Raw genomic sequence first — 21,875 nt, 5'->3', positions numbered from 1 at the left:
GGTGCATCCACGGAGGCCACCAACTCTGCCACGCGCTACTGTGATGGAACACTCCCGCCCCTCCCCCCGGTCCTGGCAGCGCAAGGGGTGCGGCCGCATCTCCCAGCAAGCACAGAGGCAGACTCTTCCACCGCCCTCTGTGCTTCCCTGTCTCGCCCTGCACAAGGCCCCGGCCCCACCCAGGCATACCTCGACATGGTGGTGGCGCCTCCTCCTGGCACGCCACCACCGCTGCAGCAACCCCAGCAGACGTCGATCGAGGCGTACGGGCCATGCCGACCCACGCCTCCTCCAAGACCCCGTCCGCAGGATATCTGCTCTCCCCGCACCACCCAGGACCTGCAGCGCAGCGCAGACCGCCTCCGGTGCTGCCATCGTCTCCTCAGGAAGCGGTGCTCACACTGGTGGACAATCGGGTAAATGCCGCCTTAATACGATGCACCAGGACACGAATCCTTACTCCCCCTAACTACGCTATCAATTGGAAAACTAGACCCTTCCCTAATGGCGCTGAGGGCATGAAGAGGCTGAAAACTCCTCCCCTGCCCTCCTTATACCCTAATCCTAACCCCACCCTTAACCCAACCCAACCCCCTAACCACAGCCCTGTCCTTCCGGTCTTGCGCTAAAACCCCGGGGGAAGACTGGTCTGCCGACCCTACTTCCCCCGGGGGCTGAATTCAGGCGCGTTAGTCCGATTGTTTAAGTTGAAATGAGCCAGTGCTACAGTTCTACAATGTGTCTGCAGGGTGTGGCAGGGCTCAAGTTCTGGGGCTGTGATGTTTTGGGAGTTCAGGGTAGGATGCCACGGGCGGGGCAGCGGTGTTGATGTTGGTTGTGGGACGATGGTGTTTGGGGGTGGTATGGCATTGTGCAGGCTGCCTACGGTGGGGACAGCAGCCTTCTTCTTCTGTTCTCAGCTTGGCCTAGGATTTAGAGAGTTATCACAAAGGTATATATAGCAACATGAACCTATGCTTTAGTTTAAAAAAGTCAATGCCCAGCACAGTAATAACTTAGAGAATAGTTAGCATTTTTAAAGCTCAAAGCTAAGCAAAACTAATGAGTTTGACTAAAACAAAGTAACATGGAAGGTTTTCTGGAAGAATATCTATAGGGAAAAATATCGTCTGACATACATTTTGTGGCCTATGTGTCCTTTGCAACAATATTGCTCCACTTCAAGTAGAGTTTCTATTACTAAATCCAATGGAGTGAGATTTTAGGTTTTAGGCCTTGATACTGCGCAGGGTGCTACGGCTGTGCGGTAGAAAGGCAATTCTGTGCCACCATTTTTGCCTTTTAATGGCACAGAATTTACTAATCCAGCCTGGAAGGCTTTCCTTTGTCCTGTCTAAGGTTTAGCAAGTTCTGTAAAGTTAACTATGTCTTTAACTACCTTTAACATTACTGCCTGGCTGTTGCCTTGTTAACATTAACTGTGTCCTGTGAGGTTACTAATGAAAGTACAAATAACTTCACAAAGGCCCCCGGGATGACTGTGGTTTGCAAATGCATTTTCTGAGCCCACCCAGGTGACTAGTGGAGCCGTTCAACTCTTTCTAACAATAAAAAATATATATATTCAAAGACTGATCTATGAGAAGAAAGAACGACTAACCATCATCATATCCAGGCACCGAAATGTTTTCTCTCTTTTTTGTTCTCCAGGAAATGCCCTCTTGTGCCAACAATGTGTTAGCACTACTGCTTCGACCTGCACAGGGACTTCACAGACCTGCACTTTCCCAGTTAACACCTGCCGTTCTCTGCTCACCGAGACCAGCGCTGGTAAGTTTACATTTACAAAACGAACTAGTCACTAGTGTCACCAGTGGGTGGCGCTACATGTGAACCCTGAGGCTGGAAGTCTGACTCTGTCGCGGTAGATGGTCCAGAGGTGAACTGGTATGAAAGTGTCTGGCGTGAGTGCCCCAAGGGAGGTTCTACAGGGTGCTTGTCTGAGTGCTCAGAGGCGCAAGAGGAAGCAACGTAACCCTAATTCCGACTCTAGCTAGGCCAAACATGACACCAGGGAGAAAAACATGACTCCGTGTCATGTTTGTGGGGAAAGCGCCATCACATGGCATCCAATTTATTTACTACTGCCGTTTCTCTGCACCTGTGACACCATTTACTTCTTTCAGAAATGCTTCTGTCCATTTTTGAAAAGAGTAAATAAAGCGACTTCCTGGTTAGCCAGGTCAGGCACTGGGCATTTTCCCAGGAGCCCGGGAGGCTGGTTTTGATCAGGTGCGGCTGCTGCTGCTTTCCCGACTCTCTAGGCCCCAGGATGCAGGGGGTATGTTCAGGTTGTGGGTTGGGGTGTTACATCCCCCTAATAAAGGTATCTTCTGATAAATAGTTAGGTATTGGAGGCACTGTACTTGCCTGGATCAAATCATTTCTGGCTGTTCTCGGGAATACGCTGTCAATTATGGAGTTCCGCAGGGATCGACGCTGAGCCCCACGCTTTTTAATATCTATCTACAACCCCTTGCGTCCGTGGCAAATAACCAAGGACTGTCATTAGTATCTTCTGCTGATGACAATCAGCTGGTTATCTCCTCCAACAACTGCCACCATTCCCTAATCAAATCCTAGGAGGATATACTGGCTGTAGCAGACTGGATGTCAGCCAATTGCCTGCAGCTTAATGCCAGCAAATTCGAAATCGTGTTGTTAAGTAAAGATACCCATTTATGGACAGACTAATGGTGGCCGGACGCGCTGGAGTCTGCGCCTTCCCCCAAGAAGATTGTAAAAAATCTGGGTGTATAGGTGGACAGTGCCTTGTCCTTCAAAGCCAAAACAAAAGCGGTGGCAGGGGTCTGTTTTGGTCTTCTACGCTGACTTAAGCGTCTGTTAGGGTTTTTGACCCACAAACACGCCAGATCATATCCAATCTACGATCTTGTCCAGATTGGAATATTGCAACTCCTTGTATCTAGGCACCAACAAATCTGGGATACAGCGCTTGCAGAGGATTCAAAATGCGGCAGCGGGCACTCTCTTTGCACTCCATATATCTTGTCAAGTATCGAAACTCATCCCTAAATTTCGGTGGCTGCAAGTGGACAGGAGAAGTCATTTCAGGACCCTATCCTTTGGCCACAAAATTTTCATCCACCAAGCGCCTCCTAGTCTATCTGATCTTCTCTTGCTGTATACACCGCGCCGCATTCTCCGTTCAGCGGATCTACACCTCGCATAAGTCCCCCGAGTTAAAAGAGCAAGAGCTGGGGGATGCTTTTTCAGGGCTATGGCAGCACTCTGGAACTCCCTACCTGCGACTATTAGGAGTATTCAGAATCATCTGGCTTTTAGAATGCCCATAAAAACCTGGCTCTTCCCGGTCTAGTCCCTGCCTCCCGTTTTCTTTCCACCCTGCCAGGTTATGTCTGGATTTTAGCGCTGGGATGCCCCGTTGCTGGGGCATCCATGCGCTTTACAAATCTAATAACATAACATAACATCCCGCTGGTTTGAGGTGACCTGAAATTGTTCAAAATGTCAAGCTCGTATGACTGTGATGGTTAGTAAGGCATTCGGGAGCACTGGCAGGAGCTCTGGGTGGTGCCAGTGACCGTGGACACCTGATAAATACCTTGGGCATTGACGCTTATTCTTTTTTTTTTTTCTTTCTAATTAAGCACTGTTGTCAGCAAGGCAACGGTCTGGAGCAGTGACCATGACTCGATCTTACGCCAGCCATAAAGAGCAAACTGCAGCTGTGGCTCCTCCACAATGGTACAGAGGTTAACCTGAGTTTCAACCCTTGCTGTGTGCTTTGCATGCAGCAAGCTTATTTAATTCTGAGCCCACCCTGTAGCTTTTGAGGACCATCAGAAGCAAGAGAGAAACAGTCTCTGCATGCTGTGGTTCTGTAAACTGATTGGGCCGATGAATCAGGCCATCACAACGCTGAATGCCAATGCCTGCCTTTCCGCTTTCAGTGAACTCTTAGCCAGTGCTTAATTTGTGCCAGTGTTTTCCAGTGCTTGGCACCAGCACTTATTTATAAGCACCGGTAATTATTTAGGAGATTTGAGCACAAGGTTGCAGTATCTGTCGACTCTTCAACTGAGCACATACTTAAAAATGATACAACTAGCACCTCTAGGTCTTCCCTGTGGTTTGAGGTGACCTGAAATAGTCCAAACAACTTGGGTATTAGCACTTTGTTAATTTTTTTAACAAACGTAGCATGGCTGTTAGCAAAGCATTAGTACTTCTAGGCCATCGAAGGCAGCTGTATTGCACAGCCGGGTTGAGAAACACAAAGGGTACCAGTCACTTACCGAGAGCCGAACTATGGTGCTCATACTGAGAGCAGCATCAGGACTGGCAGTCCTGCCAAGTACCACGCATCTGGCATTAGACCAATGCATTGCAGTGTGGTGCTCCACATCACTGCGCTGAAATGCATTGTCATGCATTTGCATAGTGTCCCAGCCTCATTGAAGCACTGGCTAAAACTGTCATATCATGGTGTGGTAGCTAGCAGCGTGCCGCCCATGCCGTGCGCACGTTGCTCGTGCCAGCTTGGTGCTTGCAGCTGAGCTATGGCTGCTGGCAGCCAGCTCACTGCTACATTATATCTGAGGTGGCACTTTGATCATGGCGCTCCACTCGCAGTGCTGCCTCAGCCTGCTTCTCGCACCGGCACGGGCCGCCGGCTGCAGATAAATATCCAGACATGCCAACCCTCCCGATTCAGGTGGGAGTCTACCGATTTCAAGGCTAGTCTCCCGCCTCCTGATTCCTGCAAGCAAAAACCCGATTCCTCGGGGGTTTCAGCTGACAGGTCTTAGTATTGTGTAACGTGCTAATTCTTCCAGCAATACTCAGAGTGGCGATGCAGGGTCTCTAGAAGGGGTGAAAAACCAACAAGGCCTCATTAACAAGCGAATGGTCTTTTAAAGACCTGTGAAGTACTAGCGGGCGGCTGTGTGTGTGCCCGGGAAGCTGTTTCAGCCCGGGCTGCCCCACACACGGGGGCTGTGGGGTGTGTATGCACTGCCAGGCCAGTGCACAACACTTGCATCACCCTCTCTCTGCCTGCCATTGCGCTCCATGCTTCTGAAAGGTAAGAATAAAACGTGCATTTGCGTTTCAAATGTCCAGTCCTGCAGCAGCACACTTCCAAAGCCCATACATGACAGTAACCCGATTCAAGCTCCCATTCTCCCGAATTTTTTTTTAATCTTCCATTTTGCTCCTCTGAAATGTTGGCATGTATGAATATCGAATGTGACCCACGCTGAATTCAATTATAGCCATGCCTCATGTCACTGAGGCATTGACCCGCAATTACAGTGGCCGCCCAGGAACACAGCACAAGCAAAGAACGAGGTGAGGTTGTCTTATAGTCACCTATGAATTATTTGTGGACTGTGCCCCTAAACTTAAACATTGTTGCTTCTGAAAGGCCTAACTGCTGCCTTTGTTTGGTGCTGCTCCATAGTGGGCTTCAGCGGGCAGAGTCTTCAGGATTTCTGAGGGCATCAGGATGCCAAAAAAATGGCTCTGCACATCAAATACATCCTGGTGGTTTAACCGTGGCATGAGGGAATGAAGCGACAGCCAGCGTGAGGGTTTTGGGGTTGCCCGAAATATGCAGAGGCTTTATGGCCTGTCCAATCACTGTGTCTGCTTTGGTGTGTTATTAGTGGTGTCTTGCATGAGGGTGAGTCATATAGAACACTCACTGTACAGCAGCAGACTCACCGAAGACAGCCCTGGACTAAGGAGGCGGGTGCTTCCATGGCACCCAGCCTAAACCTGCCACACAGAGTCCACTGCAGGCTCATGGTTCCCATGCTCGTAATACTAAACCTCCACACCTCACAGTGTCTCTTGCCCCTTGCCATAGTCAAAACAGCTGTAGGTCCAAGCGAGTAAATCCATGATTCTCCACTCTCTGCATTTGAGGTAGGGGGGTACCTTGCAGGCACAGTGTCTTTATAAGGCTGCAGGCAGACATACCAGAAACAGACAATAATACAGCACTAAATAATATAATACAAAATGAAACAAAATACTGGCAATATGACTTGCTGCGTTCCCGCGGAACAGGGACCCTTGAAGGGCAAGCAAGAGCAACATTAAGGAGAGCTCGTGGATCCACAATTGCATACAAAAGAATCAATGGGATGAGTGGAATGGACCGAAAGGAGGAAGAAAACATGACAGAAGAGAACACAGGGGAAAAGAACAAACAAGTAGGGAGTCCATACTTGCATACACACTCACACCTCCGGGGGAGGAAGGGGGAGGGGAAAGAACAATAATGAAAGGACAGCGAGAGAGAAGAAGGAATTAGATGGAGATGGAAAAAGATGAGAAATAAGAAAGAAGAGAGAATTGGAGAAGAGGGAAAAAAGAGGAAAAGAAAGAGCAAGTAAAATAGGCATGCATCTCCACGAGCATGACCAGGTGTCAAGCGATGCCAGTGTGGTACAATTTACCAGCCAACTCTTTAGGGAAGAGTGTGTATGTAGTTAAGCACTATTGGGCGGTGTCCTGGAGGAAGGCTGCCAAGGTGTGAAGAAAGGCCTATATCTTGGCCTGGAAGTTGTAGATGACCTCATAGGAGGCCTTCTGGCCCATCGACGAGAACCATTCTTCATGGGAAGAAGGGGTTGGGGAACGCCAGTGGCAAAGAATGCACATCTTAGCCCGAGCGAGTGACGTATGTAAGAGACAGCTCTGTAGACAGGAGAGGTTCGCAGAGCCCGCGAGATCATGTAGATGGATCAGGGGGTGAGACAGAGGAGTCACGACTGAAAGAATCTCACTCACGGGAATGCTCCTTGCCTCACAGAAAGGATGTTTCGAGGGGCAGTCACAGAGGACATGCAGCAGGTCACAGTGGTCATGGGAACGGCACCAGCAATTTAGGTAAGGTAACAGGCCCACTTCTCGCAACTTCACGGGAGTCCAGTGCCAGTCATCCAGTGATTTAAAAAGGCAAAACTTCAGTTTTGCCTCTCGGGCCCAGCAATCAGGTGCCTCTAGGAGTTCAGCCCTATCCTCCGGTTCATATTCCATCTGGAGTCTGGTTTGCCGTGTGATGCGGAGGCTACTGAGGTAAGGCAGGGAGAAAAAGGGAGGCTTAAGAGGCTATCTCCTCATCACCTCACAGAAGTCGTCCCACATCCTAAGATAGGAGACTACAGGAGATGGTTAGAGGACTTAGGGTGGCATATCCAGATGACTATTTAGGAAATGCCGTAGCTGCAGGTACACCCAGGACTGGTGGGGTGAGAGGCCGAATTCCTCATGGAGCATCATGAAGGATTTAAGGGAACCTTGGTCAAGGATCTGATGGAGACTGCCGATGTCCACTGAGCACCACGCCTCCCAGTCCAACATCTCGCAACCTATGCGTAGGCTGAAGTTAACCCAGAGTGGTGCGTGGTCGTGGAGAAGGGGGTCCACACCAAAGAGGCGGTGGGCCCCTTGCCATCATTTTACTATGGCTTGCAGCATCAGGTTGGCAGAGCCTGACATGGGCATGCCACCCTTGTAGAGTGGGTGTAATCCCTACAGTCAATACAGCAGTGTATGGTCCTGAACAGCAGCCGGATGGGCATCCGATCAAGACATCATTTGTCCCAGTCCCTTCAGCCTTGATGCAGGGTTACCCAAGACTGGGGAGGAAGGGATGAGAGGATCAGAGAAGGTAGGCAGTGGCTACATCCTACATCCCATTGGCTAATGGTAGCAAGTCAGGTGTGCACCCTTTTCATTAGACCCTCTGGATTCATGTGGATTTTGGTAGCTTGGGAAAGACCTGCAGGGAAAATGAAAGCATTCATGTGGTGTTTGGCAGCTTGGAAAGGACTCGCAGAGAAAACTAAAACACTCCTAAGAGTGGCAACACACTGGACAAAGAGATCGTGCAGGGAAAGCTAAGGAACTGGTCATGGGAATTGAGGAAGCTAATTATCATCTCTTAAGAGGCACCCTGTGTACAGGCCCAGTAACATAAATTCTTTTGATATTAAAGAATATGTCATGTTATGTTAAAAGGATTTATACAGTGCATGGCTGCCCCAGCGACAGAGCGTCCCAGCGCTACCCAGGTAAGAGTTGCCGAAGATTAGCAGAGGGAGAGACTCTCTACGAACATAACCTTCTCGTAGTAGGTCTGAATCCTTGAGGAAGGTCATTAAAAGAAGAAAGAGCTCAAAACTGTACTTTTTTTGTTTAATCCATTTTATTTGGTTTTCCTGATGCAATATGGGCCATAGACCTACAAGTACCATCAGAAAACAAAATGAGTCAGGAGTCCCATAGCATTTAATCAATTGTAAATCCTGCGGAACCTGCAGGTCAAAAAATATAAACATGGTGCAGACAGTTCTAGATCCCAGTGGTTGCGTAAATGTTACATACGTACAAAGGCAGACTATTACATGACATGGAATGATACGTTCAATAAACATTTGTATGTGTGGTGATTTCTATCAGAGGTCCAAATATGGGAGGGGGGAAGGTCTATCCCTCGGTATGTTGCCCAACGGGTCCATATTTTTCTATGTTTCTGGGGGCAGCCACAGGCCAGAAACACTGCGATCTCTGCACCCATACACCTGTCCAGTTCAGCCTTCCATTTACCTATGGTCGGAGGGGAGGCCCCTGTCCACAGCTGGGCTATATCGCCTTTGTCAATGACAAGAGTAAAAAAAAGCAGATGTTGTTTGTACTTGTTACCCCTTATCTTGTCAGTGCTGTGTAACAGAAAAAGTCTTGGATCAAGTGGGAGCTCCCATGAGAGTATGTTGCTAAGGCAAGAAGCCACCCTCCTCCAGAACGGTTGCAATGCAGTACAGCTCCAGACCGTCTGTAAAAATGTACCCTCTTCCCTCTCACATCTCAAGCAGATAGGGGACTGGATAACCCTTATTTTTCAGAGTCATGCTCGGTTATAGTATGTGCGATGTATATACTTGAATTGTATAAGGCGGTAGCTTGTAGATACAGCATCGCCGCCTCGGGTGCTGGCTATGGCTTCAGCCCAGTCATCATCTGTCAAGTCAGGAATGCTGTCTTGCCATGCTCTTCAAGTCTTGTGGAGTTTTGTTCGTGTGTGCGTCATCAGTGTTAATACATTTGCCTGATTTTATGTAGCTCCAAGGCTCCCATCAGTAGGCGGCCCTCAAGTGGGTGGAATTCCAGTAGGGTTTCTAGAGCGTGAATCTGGGGGCCCAAAGCATGGCGTATTTGAAGATATTTATAAAATTGAGTCTTATGTAATTGAAATTCCTCTTGCAACTGTTGAAAGGATTTCAATGTACTGCCCGGCATCACGTCTCCCAACGTAGATATTCCTACCAAAACCCATTGATGAAACCCCTTCAAGGCCGTCACTGGGCGCAAGTATGCGCTTTGCTACAGAGAGGGTGTCTGGGTCAAGGTCCCGCACCACCCCATCTGCCTCACCGTGTACCGCCAGAGCTTAATCACAGTTTTCTAATTGTCAGGGGTAATATATTTAGATTCCTGGAGCTATACAAGAGCTGAAGAAGGGAGGCCCTCTCCATTGCCGCATGGTCCAGCACAAAAGCCGGGTCGGTTGGGGAGTTATACCACCATTCATTTATTATTAACAGGTGAGAGGTAGCGTAGAATGCATATATGTCAGCTGCTGCAATTCCCCCACAATACGTGTATTGCGTGCATGTGTGTAGCACCACCCGGATCGCCCCCCATTCCACGGTAATTTTTTGTGTATGGCATTGACTTGTGCAAACCAGGATCGTGATATGTTGTAAGGTAAGTTTTGTAATCAGTAGAGAATTCTAGGCAGAGAGACCATCTTAAAGATGGTGGACCGCCCATATAATGAAAGTGGAAAGGAGGACCATATTGTTGTTTCTTTATTTAGACTTGTAAGTAGCAGGTTAATATTGTGTTCCAGTAAAATCTTTGGACAATGCAATACAAAGATGCCCAAGAATTTAAAACCCCCAGTCCCGTGTGATCGCTGCGTCGCCCAGGTGCCCCACCCCTGGTTTCCACATACTGGAAAAAGCACAGATTTAGCAGGGTTAGTGTGAAGGCCTGTAGTTTCCCAAAACACTCAGTGGATTTGTAAGAGATGTGGGCCCGAAAACCACGGGTCAGTTAAAAGGAAGAGGACGTCATCTGCATATAGCGCTATGTGATCCGATCTTGACTGAGACCACTCAAATCCACGGAACACAGGGTCACTCCGAACCCACGCTGTCAGGGGCTCCACTACCAAAGCGAATAACAGCGGGGACAGGGGGCACCCCTGCCTCATGCCCCTGTATATAGGGAAGGGGTCTGAGCGATGTCCTGCTATACGAACCGAGGCCATCAAGTTAGTATACAGCAAACAGACATAAACCGAGGTCCAAAATTAAACGCTTTGAGTAATTGGAAAAGATAGACCCAGCTAAGAGAATCAAATGCTTTCTCTACATTGGCTAATAGTATAGCTGCTGGGTGTCCTAGTACTGGGGCTAGTGCCATGGCATTATACTGCCTTCGGATGTTGTGACGGGTGGCTCGGAATGTCATGAAGGCAGATTGATCTGGGTAGATTAAATCTGACACACAAGTCTGTAGACTGTCTGCCAGAACCTTCCCTAACAGTTTTGGTTCAAAGTTAATGAGGGAGATAGGGCGGTATGAAGAGGGCTCATCCGGAGGGTGACCCGGTTTGAGGAATAAAACAATCTCCGCGTGGCACCAGTCCTGGGGTAGTATACTCTGTTCTTGGGTGTCCTGTGTCACCGCTAGCAAGTGTGGGCCCAACGTGTGCATGTGCGCTTGCAGGAATTCTATGGGGAATCCATTGGGTCTGGAGGCCCACCCCAGACACATGGCGTGTAGGGCCCCACTCAACTTGTCTAGTGTAATGGGGGCCTCTAGTTGGTCCCGCATGTGGTCTGTGAGTCTGCGGGGTGGGATATCTCTAAGGAATTCCGCTATTTGAGCTCCTGAGAGCTGCTCACAACATTCGTATAGTGAGGAGAAGTGACGTACAAATTCTTGAGCTTTCTTCCCCGGGGACGAACAAAGGCCCCCATCAGCGTCCCATAAGGTAGGGACTGCAGCGGGAGATTTGTCCACTTGGCATAGCCTGTGCAGCATTTTACTCGACTTTTCTCCCCACTGATATATCCTATGTTGCGATGTCTCCCGGGTCTCCTTTGCTTCGGCCATTAGGTATTGTTGTATAGCTTGTTGCATCTGCAGCAGGTTGCACTGGAGTGAGGGGCTAGGGTATATATTAAGTTGGGTCGCCAGGGCTTAGTGGAGTGACTCTAGTTTCGCCAATTGTGCTTGTCGCGTGTGCTTCTCTTTGGTGTTTTAGCTAATTTCTGGACCGTGGGATTTAGGGCTTCCCAGAGGATACCTTTCGATGGAGCCAAAACTGCATTAGTGTCGAGATATTCGGATAATACCTTATCTAGCATATCTTGATAGTGTGTGTCTCGAAGGTGCAACGAGGACATTCGCCACCTAAACTGGTATGAAATTTGAGACTAACTGGGGAGTGATCCGAAAGCCCTCTGGAGAGGTGAGATATTTGTGAGAACCTATGAATATATGTGTGAGGTGTAAAGAAGTGATCTAGTCGGGACTGCGAACCATGTACCGCAGACATATAGGTGTAACTTTGTTTGGCTGGGTGATGTTCACGCCAGATGTCGGCCCAACCTAAAGTAGAGGCAAGGAGTTGCAGTTTGTAAGGGCCTGCAAGCGAGTGGTGGTCTGAGCTGCGCTGTCTATCTGCAGGGGCCATGGTGTCGTTCCAGTCCCCGCCCAGGAGGGTTAAGCACTCCGGAAGTTCCCCCAAAGTTTAGAGATCCTGTCAACAAAGGCAGTCCCCAATGGGGAGGAGCATAGATACTGCCTATGGTGATATGCTCGCCGTATAACGTGCCTGTGACAGTCACATAGTGCCCCCTGGCTCCACCCATTGCTTTGTGTGTACAAAAGGAACTCTATGGTGTATTAAAATGGCCGTTCCCCGCGATCCCCTGGTGAACCCTGCGTGGTATATAGTTTGGTAACCAAATCTGTCCAGGCAAGGAGTTTTAATGCCAAGAAGGTGGGTCTCTTGTAAGAGTAGTATATCTGCCTCATATTGCTTGGCTTAGCGTAGGACCGCACCCCGTTTAATTTTATTAAGCAGACCCCTGATATTCAGAGAGGGGCTGTGCTCATCTGTGCTGTCATCCCGTATCTATGAGAACACTGCGTGTAGTGCGTTGAGTCTAGATAATGTGTCTGCATGTATAAAAACAATGAAACTGCCCCCATGAACCACCCCCAAAATTCCCTCAACAACCCCCTCCCCCCACCCAATATTGCCATGAACTAGGAGCATCTGTCGCGGTGAGAGGTATGCCTGGCCCCCGACGGGGGGAACCAGGGACCTGCCACCAAAAGTACCCAACCCACCCCCAAAACATTTAACAGGGGGAGGTGAAAATGTTACAGGCAGTCGGATCCATGGCTGGGCATCCATGCCCGTTCGGAGGTCAGTGAAGAGCAGGGTAATCACAATAAAACATATATTCCTTGGCTACGGCGGTTAGCCAAACACTGGCTGTCTGGCTAGTTCAGGATACATGTTCTGGACTGGAGAAGCGCCTGTCTGATCTCTTACTTCGCTTTGATTTGGTCCATCTGTGTCTGGTCCGCCGTGAGCCTTGGGAAGAGTCAATGTCCTGTGACGGAGGCCTATGTAATTTGAGATGAGTGCGTTCATCTGACCATGCAAATACAGCTTCCGGGGTATCAAAGAAATGTGACTTAGAGTTAAATATAACTCTCATCATGGCTGGGTATAAAAGCATGTATTGCATGTTGAGGTCTCGTAATCTACGCTTCGCTACAACAAAAGACTGGCGTTGCTGTTGGACCAAGTGTCGATAGTCAGGAAAAATCATGATGGGCTTCGAATCATAGTGGAGTTTATTTTTATGTGATCTAGCGAACTGCAGGATGGCATCCCGATCTGCATAGTTCAGCAGCCGTGCGATCACTGGTCTAGGATTCTCGCCTGGGAGGCTTCTTTGTCAGTGCTCGGTGACCCCTCTCAACGACAAAGCAAGAGGATAACATTTCATTTGGCATGAGATCTTTGAGCCACTGGGCGATAAAGAGAATCATGGAGGTACCTTTACATCCCTCCGGAGGGCCTACAAAGCACAGGTTATTGTGCCTTGCACAGCCTTCTGCGTCTTCCAATCTGGAGACAAGTTCTTATGAAACAACCGTTAGCTTGTTAACTTTTTTTGCACGGTAGCCACCGAGTCTTCAACAGTCGATACACCCGCTTCGCCCTCTGTGATCCGGTCCACCGCCTTCCTGAGATCCTGGTGCAGGAACGTGACTTCGGCCCCCACTGCGCCAATTTTGACAACAAGCTTGTCTCTGCAGCATTGTCCGGCACCGTACCTTCCACATCGTCCCCAGTGGCCACTGTAGTCGTGGCATACTGGTCCAGGATACTCTGCTTGGAGCTTGCCCCGCCAGGTTTGTCCTTGCTCATAGTTGTAAGCAAGGGTGGATAGGCGCCGGGCCCCCAGGAATTCTGCTGTCAGGTGCTGCCTATTTGATGGAAGGGAGCACCACCTCGTCGGGGAAGGCCGTGACGATGGCGTCAGGCCTATAGTGGGGATGCACTGACGGCAGGCCCTCTTGGAATCAGGCATGTCCTTGGCCACAAGCCGCACCAAGCCTAGCTCAGCTGCCTCCGCTGCCCAAAGTCACCTGCTAATTAGGCCCTGTATTGGGACCAGACTCGCCAGACCACCCACCTACAGTGCCCCAAAGTAAACAGCAAGTTTTCAGGCACCAGTGACTCCCCCAAGGCTCTAGGGGGCCGAATACACCCCTGGTCACTAAGCCACTCCATCATTCAAGGGGGATCGGTCCTCCCCTATGTTTCCCCCGGTGCCCACATGTGGTCTTGTGCCTTCAGATGTGGGCTGCAAGCGGGTGCTGATCCTCGCCATCCACAGAGGCCTCCACCTTTGCCCATAATTTCCCCCTCGCAGGTCTAATAATCAGGGATGGGAGCAGGAGTCAGGCCAAAGCACCAGATTTCGGGCCAGGCCGGTGTGCGGGCCGTGGTGATCTACAATATAACGCCCCAAACTTTAAATCCAGGGTCCTGGGGGGTCCAGGTCTCTGCCATGTTGCTGGTGCAGCTGGGAGTCCCCGCTGATGACCTTTCCGGGCGGTTGGCAACACCAGGGGCCGGTCCCTTCCCCTGCAGGCCCGTCACAGCCTTAGGATATTTGCCACGGGTCGGCACTCACCACCGCACCCCCTTGTTTCAAGCGCTGTTGCTCACCTTCTGGGCCTCAACCCGGCCCCATCAGTGATGTCATTTGAGATGTCATCAGTGATGTCACTGACCATGTCATGAATGATGTAATATGTGACGTCATCAGCAGTGCATTGCGGGGGCGTGAGTTATAGATAGCTGAACTAACTATAACACCGAAATTTCTATGGTTTTGTACGAGTGAAATGTCCGACTAACTATAACGTTCCTGAAACCTATGGTTTTTTCAGTTAATTTCTATGGTTTTTTAAGTGCTAATTTCTAACTATAACATGCCTGAAACCTATGGTTTTTCCAGTGAATTTCAAAGGTTTTTTAAATGAAAATTTGTAAGTCTAACAATCCTATGTTTTTTTATTTTATATATATATATATATGTTACCTACTAGGTAGATATAGTTAGGGCCTATTTTCCATAGGAAGTCTGCAACATTCTATTTGGAATAACTTTGGCGCTGATTGACAAATCTTCGCTAAATTTTCAAGCTTTTGGCCAGCTCCGGTCTGCTCCTATCCTGAAAGTTTCACGGTGATTCGACAAGCGGGGGCTGAGAAAAAAGGGGGGTCCCAAAACTCATTTTCCCCATGCAATTTCCCATAGGACCTTTAGCCGCAGCTACAGCCCGACCTGCTGAACGGAATTACACCAAATTTAGCGAAGAGGTAGTCCATAGTTCAGACTCGTGCCTTTTGCTTAATTGGTGTAAATCCGTTCAATAGTTCCTGAGAAATTGACATTTAAAAGTATATATATATCTATGGCCTCGGAGGGTCCGTGTACCCTAAGTGCAGCCGAAGCGCACCCTGCCGTGCACCAGCTGCATTCTAATTGGCTGTCAACACTCCAAATCAGGAAATGTTGGCAGCCATCTTGGGCCTCTGTAGAACCGAGGCACAAGAAATCAGCAAAAGAAACACGAAAAACGCAAAAAGGGGGCAGGATAGAAACACCTGACCACCTAGGCCTGCTCAGAGGGTCCCACAAGGACCCCCAGGGCCAAAAAAAGCTTTTTATTAAAAATGAAATTGGCGAGATTCGCGCACCCAGCGCGAATTTTGGCCGAAATAAAAAAAAAATGAGGCGCGGGCTCCCGCGCTTCTTTGGTAATTTGGTAATTGGAGGCCAAATCCTGGGGGCATTTTAAAAGAAAAGTGTGGGGGGTCCCAATCCCCCCCACACTGCCTGGGGACCACCACCCCCCGGGGCTTATTAATATTGGGTGGGGGGATCTCAGGCGCCCCCAGCCCCGGGGACTGCCACCCCCCCGGGGTTTCTTCAAAATGCGGAAGGGGGGCTACGCAGCCCCCCTCCTGGAGCCTTGTCTAGGCCCTGGGGACCGCCACCCCCCAGGGCCGGCTCCTGCAGTGTCCTGGGGTGCCCACCCCCGGGACACTGTAGTTTGCAATGACAGGGCGGGAGCCTCGCGGCTCCCACCCTGTCATTGCAAACTGCTTTCCTATTTGGAATAGAGAGCAGGTAACCTTCTCTCTCTACCAAATAGGAAAGCAGATTGCTTTTCCACAGGGGGAGCAGCATGTTAGCTGCTCCCCATGTGGAAAAGCAATGCCGGCTCCCGCAGGACGCGGGGAGCCTGCTGGGACCGTGGGGGGATTGGGGACCCCCCATGGCCCCCAACGAAGAGGGACAGCCCCAGGGGATGGGGTCCCCAGGGGCTGGGGTCCCCGGGGCCATAAGTGGCCACAGGAGGGGGGCAAGGCAGCCACCCTTCAAAATATTTTTTTTTTTAAAAAGGACCATACCCCGGGGAAAATTATATATATATTTTTTTAATTGGGGGCAGGCCCTGGGGGGTGGGGTCCCCAGGGCCAATAAATTAGAAAAAGAAGGGGGGCTACACAGCCCCCCTTCTTACAAAAAAAAAGTCCGGAGGCCACGCCCCCTCCTTGCACCACTCTGCAAACGCGCCCCCTGGTGCGTTTGCAGAGGGGGAACTAATTCCCCTTGAATACTGGGGGTCACTGGGGGCCAACTAGCCCACCAGGAACCTCCAGTATGCGCCAGAGGGCTGTGTTGCAGAGAGGTGTAATGAGGCCATGCCCCTTTTTACACCTCTGCAACACAGCTCCGTGGCACTTACTGGAGGTACCTGGTGGGCTAGTTGGCCCCCAGTGACCCCCAGTATTCAAGGGGAATTAGTTCCCCCTCTGCAAACGCACCAGGGGGCGCGTTTGCAGAGTGGTGCAAGGAGGGGGCAGGGCCTGAGGTGATATGTGTGCAAACACGCCCTGTGGCTCATTTTAAGTTGGGGAATTCATTCCTCTTCAATACAGAGGTCCCCTAGGGGCCAACTAGCCCACCAGGTACCTCCAGTAAGCGCCACGGAGCTGTGGCGTGTTTTAAGTTGGGGAATTAAGTCCTCCTCAATCCTGAGAATCCCCTCCTTGCAGGACTCGCGCCCCCTGGCACGTTTGCAGAGTCCTACAAGGAGGGGGCATGACATCTGGTGCGATGCCGGTCTTATTTTTATTTTTTATTTTTAAGAAGTGAGGCTGTGTGGCCCCCCCTTCTTTTTCTAATTTATTGGCCCTGGGGACCCCATCCCCCAGGGCCTGCCCCTTTTTTTTCTTTTTAAAAACAAAAACTTTGTAAGGGGGCCTCGTGGCCCTCCTCCCAAGGCCTTAATCGGCCCCAGGGACCCCAACCCCCGGGGCATGGCCTTTTTTTCTAAAACAAAATTATTTTGGAAGGGGGCTGCGTTGCCCCCCTCCTCAGGCCACTTATGGCCCTGGGGACCCCATCCCCCAGGGCAGACCTTTGGTTTTTTTTGGGGGGGGGAGGGGGGCCGCGTGGCCCCCCTACCGGGTCACTTGTAGCCCCGGGGACCCCATCCCCCGGTGCTGGCCCTCTCCGTTAGGGACAATGGGGGGTCCCCAAGCCCCCACGGTCCCGCCGGCTCCCCGTGTCCGTCGGGAGTCGGCATTGCTTTTGCACATGGAGAGCTGCTCAGATGCAGCTCCCCGTGTGGAAAGGCAATCGCAGGTTTCCTGCTCTCTCTTCCAAAAAACAAAGCAGTTTGCTATGGCAGGGCGGGAGCCGCGAGGCTCCCGCCCTGCCATAGAAAACTACAGTGTCCCAGAGGTGGGCACCCTAGGACACTGCAGGAGCCGGCCCTGGGTGGTGGCGGTCCCCAGGGCCATCAAAGGCTCCAAGAGGAGGGCCGCGCGGCCCCCCTCCCAGCATTTTCAAAGCCCCGGGGGTTGGTGGTCCTTGACGGACCCCCCAATTTAAAGACTTAGTGCCCTGGGGAGGTGGCGGGACCATGGGGCATGTGGGGGTCTTGAGCCCCCCACACAGGTTACTTAATATTATTATTTTTTGAAAACACAAGCCCTGGGGGGTGGCGGTCCCCGGGGCTGCAGGGGGGGCCGCGAGCCCCTGCATATATTGTCATAAAGCCCCGGGGGTGACGGTCCCCAGGGCTAGGGGGGCCGCAAGCCCCCCACCCATGTATTTTGAAGCCCCAGGGGTGGTGGTCCCCAGGGCTGGGGGGCTGTGAGCCCCCCTACATAATTGTTAAAAGCCCCAGGAGGTGGTAGTCCCCGGGGCTGGGGGGGCCCTCTGGGTCCCGCATTACATGACAGTATTGCCCCCGGGACTTGGCCCCCCGGGGGCTAAATAGCAACGAAGCGCGGGAGCCCGTGCTTCATTTAAAAAAAATAAAAAAGCAGGGCAAGGGGGTCAGGGTGTTTCTACCCTGCCCCCTTTTCGCGTTTTGCGCATTTTCTTTTACTGATTCACTGACAAGATGGCTGTCAACACTTCCTGGTTTGGAGTGTTGACAGCCAATTACCATAAAGCTTTTGATCGGGAGGGTCCGCGGATCCTCTGCGGCCATAGATATATATGTGTTTTTACTTTTGATTTTCTCAGCAACTACTGAACGGATTTACGCCATTTAAAAAAAAGGGTTCCTTCTGAACCAAGGGCTACCTTTTGGCCGAATTTGGGGTAATTCCGTTCAGCAGTTCGGGCTGTAGCTGTGTCTAAAGTTTCCTATGGGAAATTGCATGGGGAAAACATGTTTTGGGATCCCCCTTTTTTCTCAGCCCCCGCTTGCCGAATCACCCCGAAACTTTCAAGATAGGAGTGGACCAGAGCGCCCCACGTGTTTTGAGAATTTCGCAAAGATTCATCAACCGGCACCAAAGTTATTGGGAATGGAATGTTGCGAATTGGAAAATAGGTCCTAACTATAACTATCTACTGGCGACCGCCAGTAGATAATATATACACATAAATATATATATATATTTAAAAAAATTGTGAATCATTTTTAGTTAGGAAAACTATATTCATTTAAAAAAAAAATATATATATATTATACAGAAGTCGCACACCATTTGCGCACCCTACACCATGGCTGCGCGCATTCCGGTAGCTAGCTAGCTACCCCGTCGTGACTTCGGCGTAATTTGTAAAGTATGAAATATCTTTAAATTATTTATAAATAAAAGTTTTCCTTTAAGTGTTTGTCTAGCTGTATTAATAAAAGTATTTTAAAGTATAATTTTCAATATAATTTCGACTAAAAATTATTCGATTATTATTGGATTCGGAGGTTAGGAAGGATGGCCATTTTGCTCGATCTGTTTTGCAAGATTTGTTGGTCTAGTCAGGTGGATACCCTCCTCCGGGTGAGGTACGGCTTGAGGATTCCATTCAAAAGGTGAGGAATCAACAGGCAGAAGTATCCATCAGAAGAGCAAGTTACTTACCTTCGGTAACGCTTTTTCTGGTGGATACAGTATCTGCCTGTGGATTCCTCACGGTCCCACCCACCACCCCGTTGACCACCTGTGTCTACCTAAATGATGCTTTTACTATTTGGCATGAATGTTTTTAATATGTCTTAATCATGCTTATGTTTTAATAGTGAGAAATGCTTGATCTGTTGCTATTTCTTTATGCCTTTATTGGTTATGCTGAACAGAATTGCTTGAAATTTGGCAGAGAGGTAGTCCTCAGGTCAGGGAAGTGCCTTTTGCAGGTCTGGTGTCAATCTGTTCAGTAGTTCCTGAGAAAATCAAAAGTAAAATCATATATATATGTGGGCGGAGCCTAACCACACATCTCATCCTGAGATCTGATTGGCTGTCAGCACTTCATCCAAGAAGTGTTGGTGCTGCAGATCAGCGCATATAAATTCTCCCAGCTTCCACGGACAGAGTAAATCTACAGTCACACGCCTACTCACACATCATACACTAGGGCCCATATCACTAAATTCACACTATTACTCTATCCACACTGAATATAGGAGAGAAAACCTAGACCAATCTGCATCTACAATGAGGTCAATGCGACCTTAATGACATTGCCTTGAGTCATGATTTTGAACATAAGAAATACATTTGAAACTCCATAAATGACAAAGAATAAACACCCGACACTGTAATTCAAACAAATGCTTGTTTATCTAAAATTAATTCAAAAGTAAAGTCATTCATTAGCAAAATCGTTATTCTCATAGTTACCTATTCTAGCTAAATGGGACAGGACAGGTCTCTCGGTAAAGTCTCTCGAGCCGCCGTCCTCAGCATAGGAAACGTCCAGACGTCAAAACGCGATGAAAGAATGAACCAGCGAACGAACATGGACCCTCTCTAGTCTAACATACTTATAGTATATGTTGCAAATAAAAGTAACAAACAAATGTTAGATATCCGTTGAGCCACTGAGCAGAGCGAGCAGGAAAGGAAGTCTTTAGATACATTTAGAAAATCTCTGCTCAGGAAAAATCACAAAAATAAAAAGACGGAAGAAGGAAACTCGAGTTTGCAAATGTTTCTTTCGAAAATGCTCTTCCTTGATATCTTAGCAGAGCCACCGCAGCATTGTCATTGTCCATTGTGGCTTTATCCTTGTCCAAGGGCAATTGGACTCGTTCCCGGAGCTGCTGTCCTCACGGAAAACTTTTTAACCAGGCAAAGGCTGTGGTCAGGTGACTCTCGACCATGTTCAGCAAGGCCTCTTATCAAAATTCGATCACTCGAGCGCAGCCTGTAAAAGGCAGCCATCTTTATATAGGCCAAAACGGACCATCTTAATTAAAAGGGACAAAAACAACGATACCACATCATAATGATTGTACAGTGTTAAACCCCTCTAATACCCTTATGTGTATGTACTTATCTAGCCTTCTGCAACACAATAAAGCATTAGTACACGTTATTTTAAACGCACAAAACACAAAACAAATAGCATTTGTGAATAAACCGCACACTATTATTAAGCAACATATATGCATCCCACGTGTAGTTTCTCTCATTAGTAATATTGATTAGTCCAGACAAAACAAACTATTAATTAATCATTACTAATTAGTGTTTTAAAATCATAACATATAGACGAAACTGGAGCTTAAAACTCGATAAATTTTCAACAGAAAACTCTGCTCCAGCAATCCCCCCTTTGGTGATATCTTATCACCACAAAAACCACCCAAAAAAGAAAAATTTAGTCCCAAATTTAGGAGAACTTGAAAATGTCTTTATAACACAACATTAAACACCAGATTCTCTCACATCATCCCTCCTTGACTCCAAGTACACACTCTCCCTCAACGTTTCTAATTCTATTTCTTGTGGATCTCTCCTTGACCTCTTTTGTCTCTATTCAGCATTGCTTCTAATTATTCTCTTTTTCCCTCCCCTGTTTTTACAACACAAACACCCCAATCTCAATATCAATAAAGCAACAATTATGCATGTCAAAGGAAACAATATTTTACCAATAATGGTACTACCTATCTTAGCAATAAAACTCTTAACAGCAATTATCTTATTAGCTATTTTAGTCCAGACACTTTCAGCTTCAAGTGGTACTAATTCCTCATGCAAATCAGTAATATTTTTGATATAGACCTTTAGGTCTCTGCTTTCGTCAGGAATGTAAGTGCAACAATGTTGAACTTTCAGCATTCCACAAACTCCACCCTCTTTGGCCAAAAGAATATCAAGGGCAAGTCGATTTTGCATAGACATGGCTCGTACGGCAATCATTTCCGTATTCACCAAGAGAAACCCTCCAGCGGTACTTGTCGATAAACGATCCACCACTGTTGACAGTTTCCGAATCCCATATGCATTTAAAGAAATTCCCACTGCTGGAATTAAAGCACCAAAAATGTCACCCACTATCTCTGACCAAGTTTCTCTCTTAAAACGTGTTAGTAAATTAATGTGTTCTACATCTTCTATTCTATCTATATGAAAAATCTTTGGAAAGACCAGGCCCACATAACATGTGCCATACCAATGGTCAGGCAACTTGTAATAAGCCTTGTTCCCACAAACATAATACACTCCTGGGAAAACTGGATCTTCACCACCTTTAAAACCCCATCCTGTTGCAATGAAATATGTATCATGACACTCACTAGTCCCAACAAAATATGTATCATATTAGGATTTCTTTCTGGTAATGCATAGTTTACCCTTCTGTGGTGCATCTAAAGCCAAAGTCGGACTGGCTCCATTTCTCAACTCCTTTCCCATCTCAATGTCCCAA

General features: G+C 48.6%; 1 protein-coding gene across 2 annotated transcripts in view; it reads left to right on the top strand.

Annotated features, from left to right (window-relative positions):
- Positions 1-21,875, top strand: part of LOC146808884 (phospholipase A2 inhibitor and Ly6/PLAUR domain-containing protein-like) — a 364,743-nt gene that overhangs the window by 38,064 nt on the left and 304,804 nt on the right. For both annotated transcript variants that reach the window (XM_085615695.1, XM_085615694.1), the window contains exon 2: positions 1,672-1,791. In XM_085615695.1, the coding sequence (XP_085471821.1) occupies positions 1,672-1,791 (120 nt within the window). The remainder of the gene's footprint in view (positions 1-1,671; positions 1,792-21,875) is intronic.

The sequence above is a fragment of the Triturus cristatus genome, chromosome 7 (genome assembly GCF_964204655.1).
Source record: "Triturus cristatus chromosome 7, aTriCri1.1, whole genome shotgun sequence".
Taxonomy (NCBI): Eukaryota; Metazoa; Chordata; class Amphibia; order Caudata; family Salamandridae; genus Triturus; species Triturus cristatus.
The sequence above is the reverse complement of the archived record's forward strand: the minus strand, read 5'-3'. Positions and strand labels throughout refer to the sequence as shown.